The 18,668-nt window shown below is 41.8% G+C and overlaps 1 protein-coding gene across 2 annotated transcripts in view; it reads left to right on the top strand.

Moving 5' to 3' along the window:
- The window catches only part of LOC140343191 (regulator of G-protein signaling 3-like), a 67,407-nt gene extending 49,021 nt beyond the window's left edge, over positions 1–18,386 (top strand). For both annotated transcript variants that reach the window (XM_072429738.1, XM_072429739.1), the window contains exons 6-7: positions 6,019–6,185; positions 16,654–18,386. In XM_072429738.1, coding sequence (XP_072285839.1) covers positions 6,019–6,185; positions 16,654–16,833 — 347 coding nt within the window. In that variant the 3' untranslated portion in view covers positions 16,834–18,386. The remainder of the gene's footprint in view (positions 1–6,018; positions 6,186–16,653) is intronic.
- Positions 18,387–18,668: the final 282 nt, after the last annotated feature.

Raw genomic sequence — 18,668 nt, 5'->3', positions numbered from 1 at the left:
GCTAAAACTGTTGCAAAGGACCACTCCTGACTGGTGAATCATGTCTAAAGTCCAACATGACATCTATACCAAACTTTCAGGACAACTAAGATAGTTTTGGGTTTCATTTCTGATTTCTCATGAATCTCCTTTATTGTATGAGTTTTAAATGTGTTGTTTTTATATTAATTTTTACTACATCTTCCAGAGCACTATGGGGTAGCCAAGAGAAACTTTAATTGGAGTTGTCATGAAAAAAAAAAAGAGTGACACATACCTTTACAGGTGGAAAGCCGTCGATCACTCCGCCATCCTGGTCCAATCGGTTCCATGCTGTTCTGTCTTTCTTCTTGTTTACAGCAGGTGCTGGACACCAGGCGCTGCCATCTTCTTATTTTTTCTTGTGATATCACCGATCTCACACATCTCAGGCATGAGAATGGATGTTGTGACTTCCTGTAATGTTACAAAATAAGGGCCAATATCACTGGGCATGTGTGAGATCAGCACATTTTGTTTTTACATTTCAGAAAAGGCCCCTTTTCCACATAACTGATCTTTTAGACATGCGCGGAAGGGCCTTTTATGAATATAAAAAAAAGTGCCAATCTCACGCATGTGCAGTTTTGGGAGATGTGATACATGTATCTAAGGAGGCTGCAGGTTTCCCTTTCAGTCTTTACCTAGGCGGTGGTGATGATAGGATGTGGGGGGGTAAACCCTTTTACCCCTGGGAAACCCTAAAACAGTTTTATGGCATTAGGAATCCAAACTAAAACCAGTTTTTGGGGGGTCAATGGAAAAAAAAAGCCTCTTACATTGGTGGCCAGTAGAAATAAAAGTGGTGGCCAGAATACCACATTTATAGAAAGCTAAAACAGCCAAGCAGCTTACTCTATCAAGTAGTGTTGGCACCAGAACTAAGCAGGATCCTCAAATAGGTCAACCAGCCAAAGTTTGCAGAACTCCTTGCAATCTCTGGAAGAACCCTGATTGAGAATGGCTGCTGTAAATAAAACTCTGTACTCAGTGTTAGCTCTTTTAATTTAGCAAATAGCAGGATTCTTTTAGCACATTTGAAACCTGAAATAGGTAATTCTGTGAATAAAAATAAAAGAGCACGTCTACTGGCTGGATAGTCTGCATTAAATCAACATGCACAATTTCATCTTTACCTGTCTCATAAAAAAAAAATGCCAGCATACCTTTTTATAAAAGGAAATTTCTAGGACAGACACATGGGAACTGCCTTTGCTAAATTATTGTAAAAGTGCATGCTCAGGCACTGTTATTCTCATCCTGACTTTATTGCTTGGAGAGTCATTGAGCCGTAATATTGTTGGTCACCTCACGTGTCCACGTAGCTAGATAATCAGGGATTTTGTCTCTAGTATCTGTCCACATGTGTGCTTCAGCAAGCAAAATCGGGCAATGAGTCTACATTCTGAGAAAGTCAGGTTTTGATCATGATTTTGATCATTATTCATGATAATTATGACATGGCCATTGTGACATTACCGGTGGTCTGGGGAAATGATGACACACCGCACTTCGTTATCTAATTCTGCATTTGCTGTGCACTTTCTCTTCTTTGCAGATGAAGAATTTAGCTTCTAGTCTACCCATATTTGTACTTTGACAGCTACTCTTTAAGTCTACCTTCAGATTCTAAAAAATGAATGAATGTGTTGGTGTGGAATGGCACTTGGTGTATTCATCTCTGCACAGGCCAAGCTGTGCTTATAGCAGCTGGGAAGCTACAGGGAGAAGCTCTGATGTATATTATATGATATAGCCTTGTGATATAGATAAACCGTGCGGGAGAAAGCCCATATGGCTCCCTGTGAGCCTAAGGTCAGGTATTATCAGGCTGCGGACAGATAACGATACGCCTTGTTGTCTATTACTTCTTAATGAACTTTATGAGCCTTCTTCCTGCTCCATCTTTAGCCTCCTTTGAGGCCCGGGATATGTGGAGTCTTGCTGCTTTACTCTAAAGGAAAAAAAGATGGAGTGAAGAGCAGTAACCTGTAGCAGCCAGTCATTATTAGAGTTTGTATAAATGGGCAGCAGAAATAAATGCATTAAAAAAACGGTGGGGTGCATGAGGGTCAAATAAATCTCTGCACGGAGATGGGGTGCATAGGGGTTAAATGATCTCTGCACTTAGATGGGGTGCATAGGGGTTAAGTGATCTCTGCACTGAGGTGGGGTGCATAGGGGTTAAATGATCTCTGCAGTGAGGTGGGGTGTGTGAGGGCCCAAATAGATCTCTGCACTGAGGTGGGGTGCGTGAGGGCCCAAATAGATCTCTGCTCTCAGGTGGGGTGCTTGAAGGCCCAAATAGAAATCTGCACTCAGGTGGGGTGCGTGAGGGCTTAAATAGATCTCTGCAATGAGATGGGGTACATGAGGGCCCAAATAGATATCTGTACTCAGGTGGGATGCATGAGGGACCAAAAAATCTCTGCACTGAGGCGGGGAGCACGAAGGCCCAAATATATCTCTGCAATGAAGGCAGGTGCAAAAGTTCCCAAATAGATCTCTGCACTGAGGTGGAGTGCATGTGTGCCCAAATAGATCTCTGCACTGAGATGGGATGTATCAGGGCCCAAATAGATCTCTGCACTGAGATGGGATGCATCAGGGCCCAAACAGATCTCTGCACTGAAATAGGATGGATCAGGGCCCAAATAGATCTCTGCTCTGCGATGGGATGCATCAGGGCCCAAATAGATCTCTGCACTGAGGTGGGGTGCGTGAGGGCCCAATGCAAAAGAGGGCAGCAGCAACTGATGTAACTGTTGTATTGTCCTTTAATTTTGAATAGAACCCCAGTGAATTAAGATAATGCAGCTCTAACGCATATATGTTGCTGCTCAACATAACTGGGTTCATTGCATCAGAAAAAAGGTTGCATGTCTGTCATTCATTTTGAATGGGCCATTATACTGCATTGCATACAAAACGCTCATTACTCCACATTCCACTATCACAAAAGAGAAATTGTCCAGAAGGGAATTTCAATTAGCCCCAGTAAGCCGATTGACTGGTATGTGCCTAGCCTCAAAAAATTCTAGAAATTCGTTAAGAAAGAAGGAAAGGGAAGGCTATTTGAAAGGCACTCATTATTCAAAATTTTAAAAGAATAAAAACATAGCTTTAGTAATATTGATACATGAATAAAACAGTAATATGTATAACTTACAAAAAACATACAGTACAGATGGATAAAACCACACTTTGATTGATATTGCTATGTTGGTATAGAAAAGAAAACCGTTTCCTTTCCCAATGCGTTTCGCCCAGAGGGCTTCCTCAGGGGATATGGGAAACCAATAGCAAGAATTGTGAGTATCTCAGTGTGTTCAATTCATTAAAAACAATGAACTTATGTTGTTGAAAAATGATTGCTTGCCTTGGGATAATTGATCAAATTGTTTTGAGATGTTAACACTAGAACAACACAATACAATCATTCTGAACACAGCAAACCAACCTAATGTTGGTTTGCTGCTTCAGGATGATTATATCTTTCTGGACCTGTTCCATCTATAGAGGATTTTGGAAGTAGCAGACACATTTTTGGTGTGTCCGGCATGGTTACAACTTTCAGGATTTTTCCCTTTGTTGATTTTCCATACTACCTAGATCTACAGACAAGGTGCTATTCTAGTGTTAACATCTCTAGGAAGAAACAAAACAATATAAAATTACAAATCCATTGACATATGGACTGCTCCATCATACTGGGGTTGATTTGCTAAAAGAATAAAGGCTATTCACATAGCAAAGTGAATTATTCACATGCAAGTGATATTTCGCTAAGCTTAGTGAATGAGATGAAGCTCATTAGCTCCTTAGCCAGGGCATCTGCATATAACACTTCTTCAACTAATAGTTTGCATATCAAAAAAGTACCCAGTTCTCATTTTCACATCACCAAGCAGTGTCTGTAATTAGTAATGTTGGCACCCTTTTGCTTAAAAAGAGACAAGTTTTGGACCCAGGTTCATAGCAAACTGCTGGTGGTCACAGAGGAGCGCCAATCCACATTTAGGTAACACATTTTCAAGAGGTTGCACTTCTGGACTTTCCAAAAGCAACTATGCAACCAAAAGCGACTTTAGGAACCGCGTTGTAATTTGCTGCAAATGCATTTAAATTTTGGTTCCTAACTGCCATTAGGACTTAACACTGTGTTGGTCTGAAACAGCCCATGAGCAAGGCCCCTAGACCCATGTCCTATTGGAATAATGAGGTTTACCAGCTGGGTATCTGGAATGCCCCCTGTGGGGTGTCCTGGACATACACGCACTTACACGGTATTTATTCTGCAGGAGCAAACTTCGTTCCAAGCTACACCACCTCCTGAAATTAGGATTTTGACCACCCCGTTCCAGACCCATTCAGAACACTTCTAGTGCACTTTTGATATTTAGATCCCAACCACCCCTTCGTATGGGCGTCATCCAACTGACTACAAAACGCCGAAATCTGATTGGTCATTGCTTGTTCCTGCGTGTGGCCCCTTATTGCAGCCTTTGCAACCTCAAATAATGTCGATAGGGTTAACATATTTGTAATTTTAGGTTGTGTTAAAAGGAAAAAATGCGGTTTTAGCGACGGAAACAACAAATATATTTGGCACACAAGCCTTTTTTTAATTTAATGTTAATAAAAAATATCTTTCCATTTCAGTCTCCAGCCAGCTAAGGTTTGTACAAAATAACAGTAGAATTACATTTCTCTTTTAAGTATCCATGGCAACAATACCGACTTTGTAGACAGAAATTCCTGGAATCATTCCTATAATGGGCTCGCTGCTTTTCTCTGAAGTCCGCACAGAGCTTAAGGCTAAATTACAAGCATCCCTGGCCATGTGAGGCCAAAGCCGAACGGGTGATCTGTGTTCGCATTATATCTCTGGACATGTCCGTGGGTTTGTGCTGCTGTACGGCTATAGCAGCGGTCAACTGATTCTTAAACAAACCCAGGGCAGGGAATGGGTTTATAGGTGAAGCTTACTTCCTTGGTTCCTTTTTCCCCCTTCATCAACATGCTAATAAAATGTTAAAATAAAACCTTTCTAATTGTATTGCATGTATTTTTTTAAACCCTCTTATGTCTTTGCTGGATCTCTGTACATCTGTATGCAATGCTGGAGGATTGTAGCTGATGGGAGGGGCCAAGAAAATCCTGTATATAGCTTCCTGCAACATCACAGCACCCCATATTGTACTCATTATCCCCAATTAAAGCAGTGGGACGAATCTTCGTTAGGATAATAATAATATGTCTTGATGGGTGGTGTCCATTTGAAGCAGTGGCTGAAATCGCATTGTGACCAATCTAGGTAATGGCAACATGTTGGAAGGACTAAAATAAATTAAAGGGCAGAGCCAGGGACGGCCAGGCAGGGGAGGGACTAGATGATTTGGATGTCCCCAGACACCCAATGAGGCAGGATCTAGCTGACTTGTTGCAGATTCTAATGTACATTGTGAGAAGCTCACAGTGTGCAATGAAATCTGAATAAGCAATATCAGTCCAGGAAAGGAGCTGCTATAATTGTGCGAGACTAAAGGGCCGGCTGGAGGGCAACAATGATGAAAAAGCCTTTTTGGCCTGGGTGCAAGGGATCATGAGAAGATATTGCTGAATGCTAATATGTGCTTTGCCCTTGTAGAGGTAAAGCAACCAGTTTAATTTATTGCTGCCCTGGTCAAGATTGTTGGAGCATGGTGATTGGTGTCTAATGGGGCAGAAAGAGTCCTCAGCCTTGTGTAAGCTCTGACAATACCGACTCGGAGCTTACACACGGCTGACTTCCTATGTTCCGGACAGCTGAACAGAGCAGCTGGAGAGTAAAGTAATATTAGGTGAACGGACCATTGAAGTGAACCTGTTACATGGACAAATCACTACCAAAACTTTGCCGTTCTTCATGTCTTTCTCCAGCTCCCGTCAAGTGATCAAAGTGCGAGATACTAGTCATTTATTACAAATATGCCTTTCTCTGTCTTTCTTTGCCTCCAGATGGCCGAGCTGTCTTTCGGGTATTCCTGCAGTCAGAGTTCAGTGATGAAAACTTGGATTTCTGGTTGGCCTGTGAAGATTATCGGGATACGCACCCCCATTTCATCCTCAACAGCCGAGCGCGGAAAATATATCAGCTCTACATCGCATTTCAGTCTCCCAAAGAGGTAAATGATAAACTCATCGATTTGCATCTAAACGACCATTAAGCGTAGATATATTAACATTTTAAGAACAAAAGTTGCTTTAGGAAATAACTTCATAACTGTCTCTTAGAGGGGCTCACAATCTAATGTCCATAGTATAGGCCAGTGCTTCTCAACTAAGGTTCGTCCAGAGCAGCGGTCCCCAACCGGTGGTATGTGGACCAGAACATTTTGGTGGTCTGCGGCTTTGGCCGGTGCATCCCCAAACGGGGTTAGGAGAAGGGCCCCTCTGGCGGGGCACATGGGCCGGAGCTACGGACCCTGTCCCCTGTAAAAATCCCAGGATATAACCCGCACACTTCCCCATCACAGGCTCAGATCTGCGATGGGAGAGTCGGCAAGGTTATATCATCTTGACATCACTATGGGGGAGGGTTCTCCCCCTTTGAGTGACATCGGCTCTCCTTGCATGCGCGGTAAGGAGTCAGTAATTTTAGTGGTCCACGGGACCAAAAAGTTTGGCGACCACTGGTCCAAAGGTTGGTTCCTTGAGCAATGAGCAAAAGTTGCCTCTCAGGTCAGTTTAATAGACACTAAGGATCTTTTTGTCTCTCTGTAAGGGTGACATTGTTCCCAATGGCCAGCAATGTAAGAGACATTCTGCCCACTGACCACCACACTAATGCACTGTGAACTGTGGATTACATTTTTAGTAGGTGCACCGTGAAGACATAAAAGGTAATTCAAGGGTTACCCTGTGTAAAAAATGTAGGAGGAAACTAGACACAACAGGAAATAGAAACCCACACAAACCTGGGGAGGACATTCCGACTCCATGCAAGTTGTGTCCTGTCCAGGATTCAAGCTGGGACCCAGTGCAGCAAGGCCATAGTGATTAGATCAAAAACAATATTACCATTTATGACCTTCCTTTGATGGTTTTCCTTGGTTGGAAAGAAGATGGGATGGACATTGTAGGTGTCAGGGGATAATCTGCCATTATGGGATGCTCTGTCAATAATGGCTTTTAGTATCTTCTCCAGGAATGTGCTCTATGTCTGAGGATTTGTCATTATTAATGACACTAATCCCCTGCAAGGAAAGGACTCCTCTGTCTTCGTCCCTGGTGGCAATGATTGCACGTTTGCTAATGGCTTGGAAGGTCACACTAAGAGCATGTTATGCAGTTTGGGAGATAATGCAGTCTGTGTTTCAGGGACACATGTCAAATGTGTTAGGCCAGGCCCACAAGTGTAATAAAAGTGGACGTTTTATCTAAATGTAGCCTTTATTAGGAATTAATATGGAACATGTGAACATTAGCAAATTATGGGACATGACTATGGACTTCCTCCCTTTTACACAAGTGGTCCTTGTTGCTGCTCAGATGGCTTTTTTTTTATTATTATTATTATTATTATTATTATTAATATAGGATTTATATAGCACCAACATATTAAATAGGGGTTGCAATTGACAGACAGCTACAGACAATGACACAGAAGGGGGAGAGGACTCTGCCACGAAAAGCTTATAATCTAGGAGGTGGGGGAAGTATCACACAATAGGAGGCTTTCCAAAGTTATCACATACAATGCAGGACCACTAGTCTTTCACTGTACATGTGAACAATGAGGGCCCGCATGCATCCCACATGGACCGTTTTAGGGTAGGGCAAACTGGGCAGTTATCAAGTACCCCCTTCTTCTCCAGGGCACTAATTGACAGAATAGAAAGGGATGCAGGAAGTTGGAATGGGGCACATTTGGGGGCCTCCACTTTTGCGCCGATTTATTCTGAAACCGTCACTGGCATCCCAAGACAGCACAGCTGTGGGTAGTGGTGAGGGTGGTTGTAAGGTTTTATTGTGTTTATTCCAGTTCCAGGGGAAAGGGGGCACTGCAAGGTGAATGCTACTACAGCAAGAGAATTGCTAAAATTTGTAGGGGCAGCACTCACCTGTTTGTATGTGTCACACCCTCACCTGCTGGCGGCATCGGTCCCTGGGTGGTGAAAATACTGCAACAAGTCACTGGCGAGAGATCAATGCCTAGCTTATCCAGTCAGCAAAGGAAAGGAGACATACAGGCAGGTGAGTATTTCTGCTACCTGCAATGTCCCAAGCAGCAATCCCACCGCTGGTGAGACAGCGGCAGGCAAAACAATCTCACGCTCCTTTCTATCCTGCCTGACCGAGGTGTATGAATTGCAAAAATGTCTGGACAGAATTCCAAATCCTTTAGCAGCTCAGACAGCTGTGTATATTATCTTTGCATGCAGTTGTTTGCCTGGAGTTCAGTTTTAAGCATCGTGACTTTTAGCAAAAAGAAAAATGCGACGGATCTCACCGCCACAGTATAAAAATATCCCCATAATGGTCTTTAAACGCTCAGTGCAAGTGCAGTAAATAAACTGTTATCACAGCTTGAAGCTGCCCCGCGCATGTCAGGGAGCGAATGTTGATCGTTCCTTGTCATAGGAGGCCGCCTGCAGCCTCTCTCACTTTCGCCTTTAAAGGGCATACTTTTCCGATGACAAACACGCTCTTAAAAAGAGTCCCAGGCTTAGAAATGATGTTTATTTTACTCCGCTTTTCCTTTTCTCCGGCAGTCGGTGTGAAATGAATCACTCAGATCTCCGCTATCCTGCTGAATCGGCTCCAAGATTTCCACTGTTCTCTTAAAGGGCAACTCTGTTTTTGCAGGACATCAAATCAAGGATCATATATATTTAGACTTTTCTATATATTTGCTTTCATTTTTTATTGTTTTTATTTTCTCTCAGTTTAAAGTATATAAAAACTCAATCAGTAAAATATCATATATGGGTTAAATGTCAGATTTAATCTTTATAAATCTCCAGCTTTCATTATAATAATTCCCAGTGATCCTTCTATTAATACCTTTTATGTTATACAATGACAATATATACTGTCCTTTTCTCACAGCTGCGCCTTTTCATTGTCACACTTACTTGTGATGAAGTTGGCAAGTGGCCCTTTTTTTTTTTTTTATGCAGGCATGGTCCATTGCTGTCACCATAAGGGCCCTTTTATACCTGTGCAATGTTTAAAGAGTCTTTGCACCTATGTACAGCGTGGTGCATGACAATGCCACTCATACACATTGAGCCTGATTTATTAAAGCTCTTCAAGACCTTCATCAGTGAACCTGGGTGATCTAGCAAACCTGCTATGGATCTGGACCAAGATTCAACATTTGCTAGAAAATAGCAAATTACATTCAAGAAATCCATTCCATGTTTGCTAGATCACCCAGCTTCACCGATGAAAGTCTATCCTCTCCAGCCTTGGAGAGCTTTAATACGAGGGGGTGCTGAGAAATTCCTGTCTTTGCCCAGAAAGAAGAGAGCCAGAGTTATGAAATAACACATTTGTTCAACATATTCCCCCCTGAGACTGATGCATTTGGTACAGCGTAGTTGCAGCTTTTCTAGACCATTCAAATTCATTTGGTTGGGCCGCAAACCAGCTCTCAGCAGCATCTTTGACGTCAGAAATGTCCTTTAAAACCTTGCCCCTTCAGGTGTTTCTTCAAATTCAGGGAACAGATAATAGTCCGAAGGGGCCAGGTCAGGTGAGTAGGGGGATGGTGGACCAATTGGAAACCCAGGGTGTTCAATATGGCAGCCACAACGTTGGATGTAAGCGCAGGTGCCTTGTCCTGCAAAAAAAAGAATCTCTTTGGTCAACTTTCCACTGCGTTTCGTCATAATTGCCTTTTTTGGCCGATTGTGACACCATTCATTTGACTGTTCCTTGGTTTCAGGATCGTAGATGTGGCGCCAGGTTTCATCCTCAGTCACTAACCTAGCCAAAATGTCCTGTGCAGCTTCAAAATGGGGCAAGACGGCTTTGGATGCTTCAACTCCTTGCTTCTTCTGATCACTGTTCAAACATTTCGGCACCCACTACGCTGAAAGCTTGCCCAGCTCATGGACAGCATTGCAGGTTGCCGGGTCAGTTGAGGTTGGGGGCGCCCACTGTGGAGCTCATCTTCAACGGTGAAATGCCCAGACCTGAAACGAGATATCCAGGTTATGACACTGCTGTAGGAAGGACACTTCTCCCTCAGTGTTTGTGACATCTCGGTGTGAATGTCCTTTGCTGACTTTCCCTGGAGAAACAAAAACTTCATGACGGCCCGTAAATCCAACAATGAGAAAATTGCTTGTGCCTCTGCCATCACAGCTTCTCACTAAAAGAAAGAACAGTTTTAAGAATCGCAAAGACCTGATATTTGCACAGTTACATACTAAGATATTAGGCTGTCATATGCCCCCACACTCATTTTTCTATTTCATCTGGAAGGGGGCAAAGCCAGGAACTCGGCACCCCCTCGTAAATCAAGCCTATAGACTTCAATGCAGCACATCTCAATGTGCGTACATTTTATGCACCACAACAAACCACTTAAGTGTGAATCAGCTTTCAGGAAACTTTCATCGAATGTGCCATGCAGCCAGTGCTGAAGTATATGTAGGTGGCTGCAGAGAGGCTGCATGAGGTCAGCAGCAGTAAGATACAACAAGGAATGAAAAAAACGAGAAAAGAGCAACTGTTTAGGATTCACAGTACTTTAGCAAATTATTAATTTTTTGGGTTTTATATCTTCTTTAATAGCACACATTACCCCTGTCTGGTACCCCTTTTGACCAGCACCAATGCTCAGGGACACTGTGGCATGTAAAATGCTTATTAGCTGGTTACAATCAAAACCCTTCCCCATTGCAGTAGTTAAACAACCTTCTGAACATGTCCTCATATGTGTGCCTGGGGATGGCAAGAGGCAGAAGAAATCTACCATTATGTAGTTTGTTCCCCCTTGTCCTATTTATCCGTGTTCAATGTTTTAAATAATGACAGGTCCACTTTATGCCCAGTATAAGTGTTAAACCCGTATTGGAGAGAATACAATGCAATCGTGTGAACCAGACTCGAATGACCCTCCCAGTGGCCCAACGGTCTTTTATGCTTTCTGCCCTAAATCTGGGTTTCATTTGCTACGGTTTATTTGTTGCAGGAGGCCTTACAGATGACAAGACTGTAAAATTCACAATGACTCGTATGTGTCACATGATAGGCAGACATGGGTCCCGGGGTCTCCTATTTCAGTCAAAAATAAAAATGGGTAATTGATTGCCGTGAAAGTTAACAATTTTTTTTCCTGAAGCATTTCTGAATTCTTCGCTCCATGCACGGCGCTATCGCCTTCTTCCGGATAGGTTTTGATGCGTTGGCGTGTGAAATCCGATGTTCATCTTTCAAAAGATCATTTGATCTCTCATTCACATTTCTGAGCATTTGGTACTGAAATTTTTCTGAATGCAAAGGATTGTGAGATAATTCCATACAAGTTGCTATTGCACCCCGTCCAGAATGAAGATTTTCTATTATCTCGCCTTTCTGTATCTCTTTCTGGCTTGTTTGTTATTGGCAGGAGAATTCATAGAATTTAAGTGGAACACCAAGAAAAAAGGTCAAATCTGAAGTTGAAGTTCTGATTTGAATAGCCGATGACCTCACCCTGCAGTTAAAGCAGAATTAAACCCAAAATAAAAAAACACCTTCCTTTAATCCTGCAGATCCATCAGAATGTTTCTTCATTTGGGTCCTGTGTCATCCCAGTATCTGTACTCCAACATCTTCTTCCGGATTCTTCTTCCTGCATCACCCGATCTCACACTGCGCAGGTGCGGGATCGGGTGATGTAGATGGGGAAAAAAGGGTGTTGCACACCCTTTAAATAAAAGGGTTGTCTTCCCTTTTATGTAAAGTAAAAATTTTAAATTTAGGTATGCTTTAAAGCAGGAATGTAAAAAATTAAAAAATTCAGGCAAGCCGGTTTGTTGCAGAAGGGACAAACTATTAATAATATTATTATTATTATTATTATTAATATTAATAATAATAAAATGTATTTCTATAGCGCCAGCATATTACGCAGCGCTGTACATTAAATAGGAGCTGCAAATGACAGACAGATACAGTGACACAGGAGGAGGAGAGGACCCTGCCCCGAAGAGCTTACAATCTAGGAGATGTCTCTTCTGCAATCAATAAAAATACCTGCCTGAACAATCCTGGCAGTGCCATCTTCATCCGTTACGCTTTCCGGCATCAGATCTTTGCCATCTTACTTTGGCCAGGATGTAAATTCTGCACACATGCATGGGAGTTCAATCAGTCCCAGCAGTCCCTAGGGATGCCTGGATGCCCAGTATATCAGGAATTTGCCTAAATCAGAACTATAATTCTACTATAAATAAAAATCCTACCTGCTTGCAGTTTTTGAATGCAGAATTATAGTTCTGATTTAAGCAATGCGATTTATTCTGAAATTTGTTTCCACTTGCTTGCTAGCTTTTATTCAGTGAAGGTCACCCTCACCAACTTTCTGGGAGTTAGGCCATGTACACACGTCAGATGATTCTCATTAGATTATGACTTCAGGGCTAGTATCAGATGGGAATCTGATGTGTGTACAGCGGTCGTTCATGGATCGACGAACGACCTCAATGTAAATGAAGGAGAGCGTGCACATCTGGGTGCTGCTCACTTGTTCTCCTCCCCCCCCCCCTATAGAGCAGAACAGTGCTGTATGTACAATGCTCATTCAGGCATCTTTCAGTCTTTTGTCATTGGAAAGAATCGTGGAAAGAATCCTTTCCAACAACAAAAGTCCAACTTGTATGCGCAGCCTTACATGAAGCCCATATTCTGACAATGAGCGTGGTTTTATTTTTTAAAGAATCTGTTTTATTACTTTTAGTACTGGACTCTATAAGTGGGTACATTTGTGGTCTCTGTCATTGGGCCTGATTTAATAAAGCTCTCCAGGGCAGGAGAGGATACACTTTCATCAGTGAAGCTGGGTGATCCAGCAAACCTGGAATGCATCTGGTCCAGGATTCAAAACATTTTCTAGCAAATAGAAAATTACTTTGAAGCAATCTATTCCAGGTTTGCAGTGTGCATTACAATGCCACTCATAAACAATGGGCCTGATTTTTTAAAGCTGTCCAAGCCTGGAGAGGATACACTTTCATCAGTGAAGCTGGGTGTTCTAGCAAACCTGGAATGGATTTCTTCAATGTCATTTGCTATTTTCTAGCAAATGTTTTAAATCTTGGTCCAGATCCATTGCAGGTTTGCTAGATCACCCAGGTTCACTGATGAAAGTGTATCCTCTCCAGCCTTGAAGAGCTCTAATAAATCATGTCTGTTGTATCTAATAGAAGTTCAGCTTCATTATAACTGCCTGGCCAAATTGTCTCCATGTTCTAATAGGGAAAGCTGCAGTTTCTGCATCCCTGTAGTAGGCAAGCCATATGGCGTCTCTCACCAAATATGGAATTCCTTTTGCAGGGAATTCCTAAAATTTTACTACCGTGCCAACTTCTGACAAAAATTAGTGAATCAATGGTACAGACAGGAAAGGACATTCCGGAGGGCATTCTGTATACCAGTGAAGGAAATGCCTCCGGGTTGACATTATGCATTACTATTTATTTTTTTTTTTTTATTTCTTTGCAAAATTATAGCGGCTTCACATTGCAGCAGAAAAGCAGTGAGCAGGCAGGTTCTGTATTGTAGAAGGGATGTTCTATCGGCAATAAAAATCAATGACATGCCTGTTCACATCCTTCACCTATCCCACTGCATCATGGAAAACATAACTTTTAACTGGTCCAGATTCAGGATTTTCGGCCATCCTTATTGGCCAGGCTGGAATATTCCCAGCAGCCGAGTATGCCGTGTACATTACAGAAAAGGTCACATACTGGCAGGAAATATGTTTTTTGCAGAAAGGCCTGTAGCTGCAATTAACAACCTGCCTGATTAAATTGTTATTATTATTACACAGTATTTATATAGCACCAACATATTACGTAGCACTGTACAAAGCCCATGATCTTGTTACTAGCTGTCCCTGAAAGGGGCTCACAATCTACCTCAGTCATATGTCATTACCACAGTCTAAGGTCAACTTTTGGGGGTAGGCCAAATAACATAACTGCATGTTTATGGAATGTGGGAGAAATCCCACACAAACCTGGGGAGAACATACAAACTCCATGCAGATAGTCTCGTTGCCAAGATTTCAACCTGGGAACCAGTGCTAACCACTGAGCCACTGTGCTGCCCAGGAATTGTTTTATTTTAAAAAATTTAAAAGTATAGTTCTATCTTAATAGCAATAAAGCCTAATCTAGAGCGGGCAGTGACCTCTGTATTGTGGCCCAACTAGAGTTCCATGTTCCCTCCAGTCCTGTTTATCTGGGCGCACCACCCAGCTCTTTTCAGTAACCACCCGGCTTTTTTTGAGTAGTTACTGAAAAGTGCCGGGTGGTGCGCACGGCTTAAAAGGGCTGGGGAGAACACTGAGCTCTATTTATAAAACAGGCAATCTGACATTCCCTAAAACAGGGGTGTCAAACTCAAATACACAGAGGGACAAAATTAAAAACTTTAACAAAGTCGCGGGCCAACCTTGAAGTTTATTTTAAAAAATTAGGAAGTTTTTCCTTCTCCTTAGATATGAACCCTTTTCATATGGAAACAAAGAGGTTTTTCAATCTGGAACAAGCTATTATTAGAGAAAGAGGCATAAAAAAATATTTCTACATTTAATTTAGGAAAAGAATGAAATTATGCCTCTTTCTCTATTTGTAGCCTTCTGAGTTAAATTTCAATGGTAACCTTTTTGCAGAGGCTAACAATAATAATAATAAAAATTCATTGGTGGGAACTAATACACATAAACCTGGAAGATTCCCACAAGGTAATGTCTGACTCCCTGTTTTATAAATAGAACCCATAGAGTGTATGTGTGTGTGTGTGTGTGTGTGTGTGTGTATGTGTATGTATATATATATATATATATATATATATATATATATATATATATATAGAGGGGAGAGGGGATGAGTTATGCATTCTGTTTGGTATGTAAATTTAGGGGTTGAGCTACTGAGCCACATGAACAGACTTTCTCCCAGCAAAGGTGTGAGGACGACACCAATATTGACTTTGTGTTCCCCATGGCATCTCTGTATTGTGACAATGAGTTCTGTCATTACCCCATGAGGGTGCTGGATATACAGAATAGTGCAAAACTGCAACATTGCTTAGCAATATGGCTGACAATCTGAACAGTGCTTTATAAGGTTTTCATTTGCCTTCCTCTGGATCATCCATTTCCATAGGGTTTTATATCTGGGATATGTTTATTTCCCTAATGGTTGAACTTGATGGACTTAATGTATTTTCAGCCTATGTATACATATCTACAGTAACTGTTTTCTCCCCACAGTCTCATTCTTTAAATTATGGAAAATGAGAATTATATTGTGTGAATGAACTAGAAGTAGCTTTAGCTGTCTTTTTATACTGGAAATAAATCATGTTTTGAGGTTTTAAGAAATTTTCAGTCCCTAAGAAAGGCAGCGTTTCCTATTTTAAGTATTTATTTTGGCTTTCGGTTTGAGTTGCTTGACCGGCTTGCTTATGTGTTTGAGGAAAACTTTTCCCCTGAATGAGCCAGGGCTATTAAACTGGGTGTGTGCATTCCTACTGGCTACATTACATTTGTCTCCTCATATAAAGGGAAGCAATGCAGCTCTGGACTCCAAACAGAAACTGCTGGCGCATGACAAAGATTAACAATATTAACTTATGAATGTGGAATGGTTCCAGAATACATGAAAATAAACATAATATCCAATAAAAGTGGTGTAGTGACAAAAGATGGCCTACTGCTAAAATATTTTCCAAAAACATGGGAACTCAAATAAAAAACAAAAATGTTAATAACCTGATGAATTATTCGTCAGTGCTCACCTTCGATATTGAACTAGCACCTGCAGTACTTTTTACTGCCACAAGATGTCCTAATTCTTCTTAATTGAATGACTGCCATCATTGTTCAACCTATTTTTTTAAGCCAAGGCTGTCAAGGACCTGTCCCCAGCCTTAGAATGGAATTATAAGGAAAGCAGCATTGTGATAATCCCATCTTTCTTTCCTCATCTTTCTTTTCCTGAGTCTTTCTGTTCAGATCTCTGATTGGCTGCACAGGAAATGAGGTTGATACTAGGTCAAATGCAGGTACTTACATTGCTAATAATTGACTTTTATGTCCGCCTAGAGTTCATTGGGACCCTGGGCAAAAATCCACCGGATTCCAGATCCCTGCACTTCTAACATTCAGCTATTTAGGGTCCTGGGGAAGGTGGGAGTTCTGAGCAATAGCCCAGTTTGTCCCCCATCCTATAAGTAGCCCTGCCTCCAGGGTAAGCTACTCAGGAAGAATGCTGTAGCAAATTATGTCACTGATACCTGTGTAGCTTGCACCATGGTTTGTTGCCATTGAATCATTGCCAATTTAGCCGCATTGTTTGGTGTAGTTCTTGACTTAAAAATAATATGAACAAAATGTAATTCTCTTAAAATTTCCCATTTTTGCAGGTCAATTTGGACGCCAGCACTAGGGAGCTAACCGAAAACAACCTCCTGGTCCCCACACGTTCAACATTTGACGAAGCTCAGCGCAGAATCTACGGCCTGATGGAACGGGATTCCTACCCACGGTTCCTTCGCTCCGAGCTTTACCAGAGTATGCTCCACCCACCCAATGGAGCCTGCTGAGTGAAGAAGTACGGCAAGGATCGGGGAGGAGCCAGCTCAGCACCTGGCTACAGGGACAGCCGTTTTAGCTTCTAAATGGACCGTCTTAGAAAGTTTTTTTTGAAGGACTGCATGACCTTTGTCAAGATGGAGTCTGTCATGCCAAAGCCTGCCCAGAGTGGTCATTTTTGAACAATGAGTATCTCTTGAAATATGCCCCCATTTTGATCCTGCGCGGACCAAAATGCTTCTATGCCATAGCCTTTTTGGCTAAGCCATTTTTGAACCGTAGAGCTTCTTGCCTTTTTTTGCCATTTTGAATCAGAAAGGAGTCAGAAATGGCCGCTTTTATTCAAGATGGAGTCTGTTGTGTCAGCGCTTGTTGTGGACGGTGCCCTGTGTTAACACTAATGGATCTATACTGAGTAAAGGTCTCCCACAGTGGTCTCGAAAGCTGCAAGCTTGGACCGTCCTTGGCTGACGTTTTGCCGGTTGTGACTGTTTGCCTAAAAAAACTTCTGCGTAGAACACTAATAACGTCTGAAGTTGGGAAATAGCCAGTTGGACGTCGGTCTCTTTGGTCTCAGAGGCCATTTTGAACACTAATTAATTTTAAAACCATGTCATCTTGATTTTAGGTAAGTTGTAATGAGATGGGCTTTTCCCTATTCTGGTGACCACCATGTTTGAAGTGTCAAAATCGCTGTAATATATTTTAAATTAATTTTTTAATTATTTTTTAATAAAACAGAGACATTCAATTTATTAGGTTAAAACCTGCTGATTTCAGAAATGATTTGGGATTTGGGGAGGTTGCCCTGCCGTGTTGTGCTTGGATTGATGTGGTGGCCCATTAATGCATAAAGAAGGTCAGCCATTTTGAACAACGTAACTTGAGCCACCTGCCGTTTTAAGCTCAGTCCCCTGTACCTCCACAAGGGTGATTGTCAAGGCCCCATTTGGGAAAACCATTGGCTCGGAGAAACGCTCCTGCCGTTCCTCCAACCCTCAAAGTTTCTACCTTTTGTTAACACTATGGATAACCTTTGAAGCCTTCCGCCCTCTTTCTTTGCACTGTTAAAAGCCTTTTGCGCCTTTTCTGCCATTTTTTAAAATGCCTCCATATTGATGCACTGAAGCCATGTCCCACTCCTGCACCCCCCATGATGCACGTTGCTGCCTCAGTTCACCCGGCCACTATTTATATGGCCCACGTAGCCGTCACCTCTTAATGTCGTCCATTTTCCGTGTGTTGAGTCATACTTGTCCGTAGTCACCACGTCGGAAATTGTGTGAGCCATTTTGAAGAAGTCCAATACCTAGCAGGGATCCCGAGCCTCTCAATAATCCTTTCTTGAATGGAGCATTACTTTTTTTTTCTGTTACAGCCTGCATTGCCCTCTCATGACTTCCCCGCTTGAGACCTGCAACGTGTTGTACATCATTTACTTGTGGCGATAAGTTTGAAATCAGGTTATAAAAAAAGTGTTTTTTTTGTTTTATGAAGTCTAAATGTTTTTTATGAGTAAATATGTAACTAGTCCTAAGCACTGAATAAAGATCTACAGTATTCACTTCTGTCTCCTGCAAATTACTTTACCACAGAGGGTTAAGAGTGACTCATCCCCCAAGCTGCCATAAAGTGCTGGATGGAAGGGTAAATAAACCTAAACTACAGCTCAGTTTATTAAAATGTAACTTTAACCTCATATGAACCAGACAGGACAAGTAATATACAAGTGTGACCTTTATTCATTTTAGAATCACCTCTGGAAATACAAACTTTCTTATGTAAATAAGCTTTGTCATTTTAAAAAAATGTATACAGGTATAGTGGGATATGAATGTGTTCAATA

The sequence above is a fragment of the Pyxicephalus adspersus genome, chromosome Z (genome assembly GCF_032062135.1).
Source record: "Pyxicephalus adspersus chromosome Z, UCB_Pads_2.0, whole genome shotgun sequence".
Lineage (NCBI taxonomy): Eukaryota > Metazoa > Chordata > Amphibia > Anura > Pyxicephalidae > Pyxicephalus > Pyxicephalus adspersus.
The sequence above is the reverse complement of the archived record's forward strand: the minus strand, read 5'-3'. Positions and strand labels throughout refer to the sequence as shown.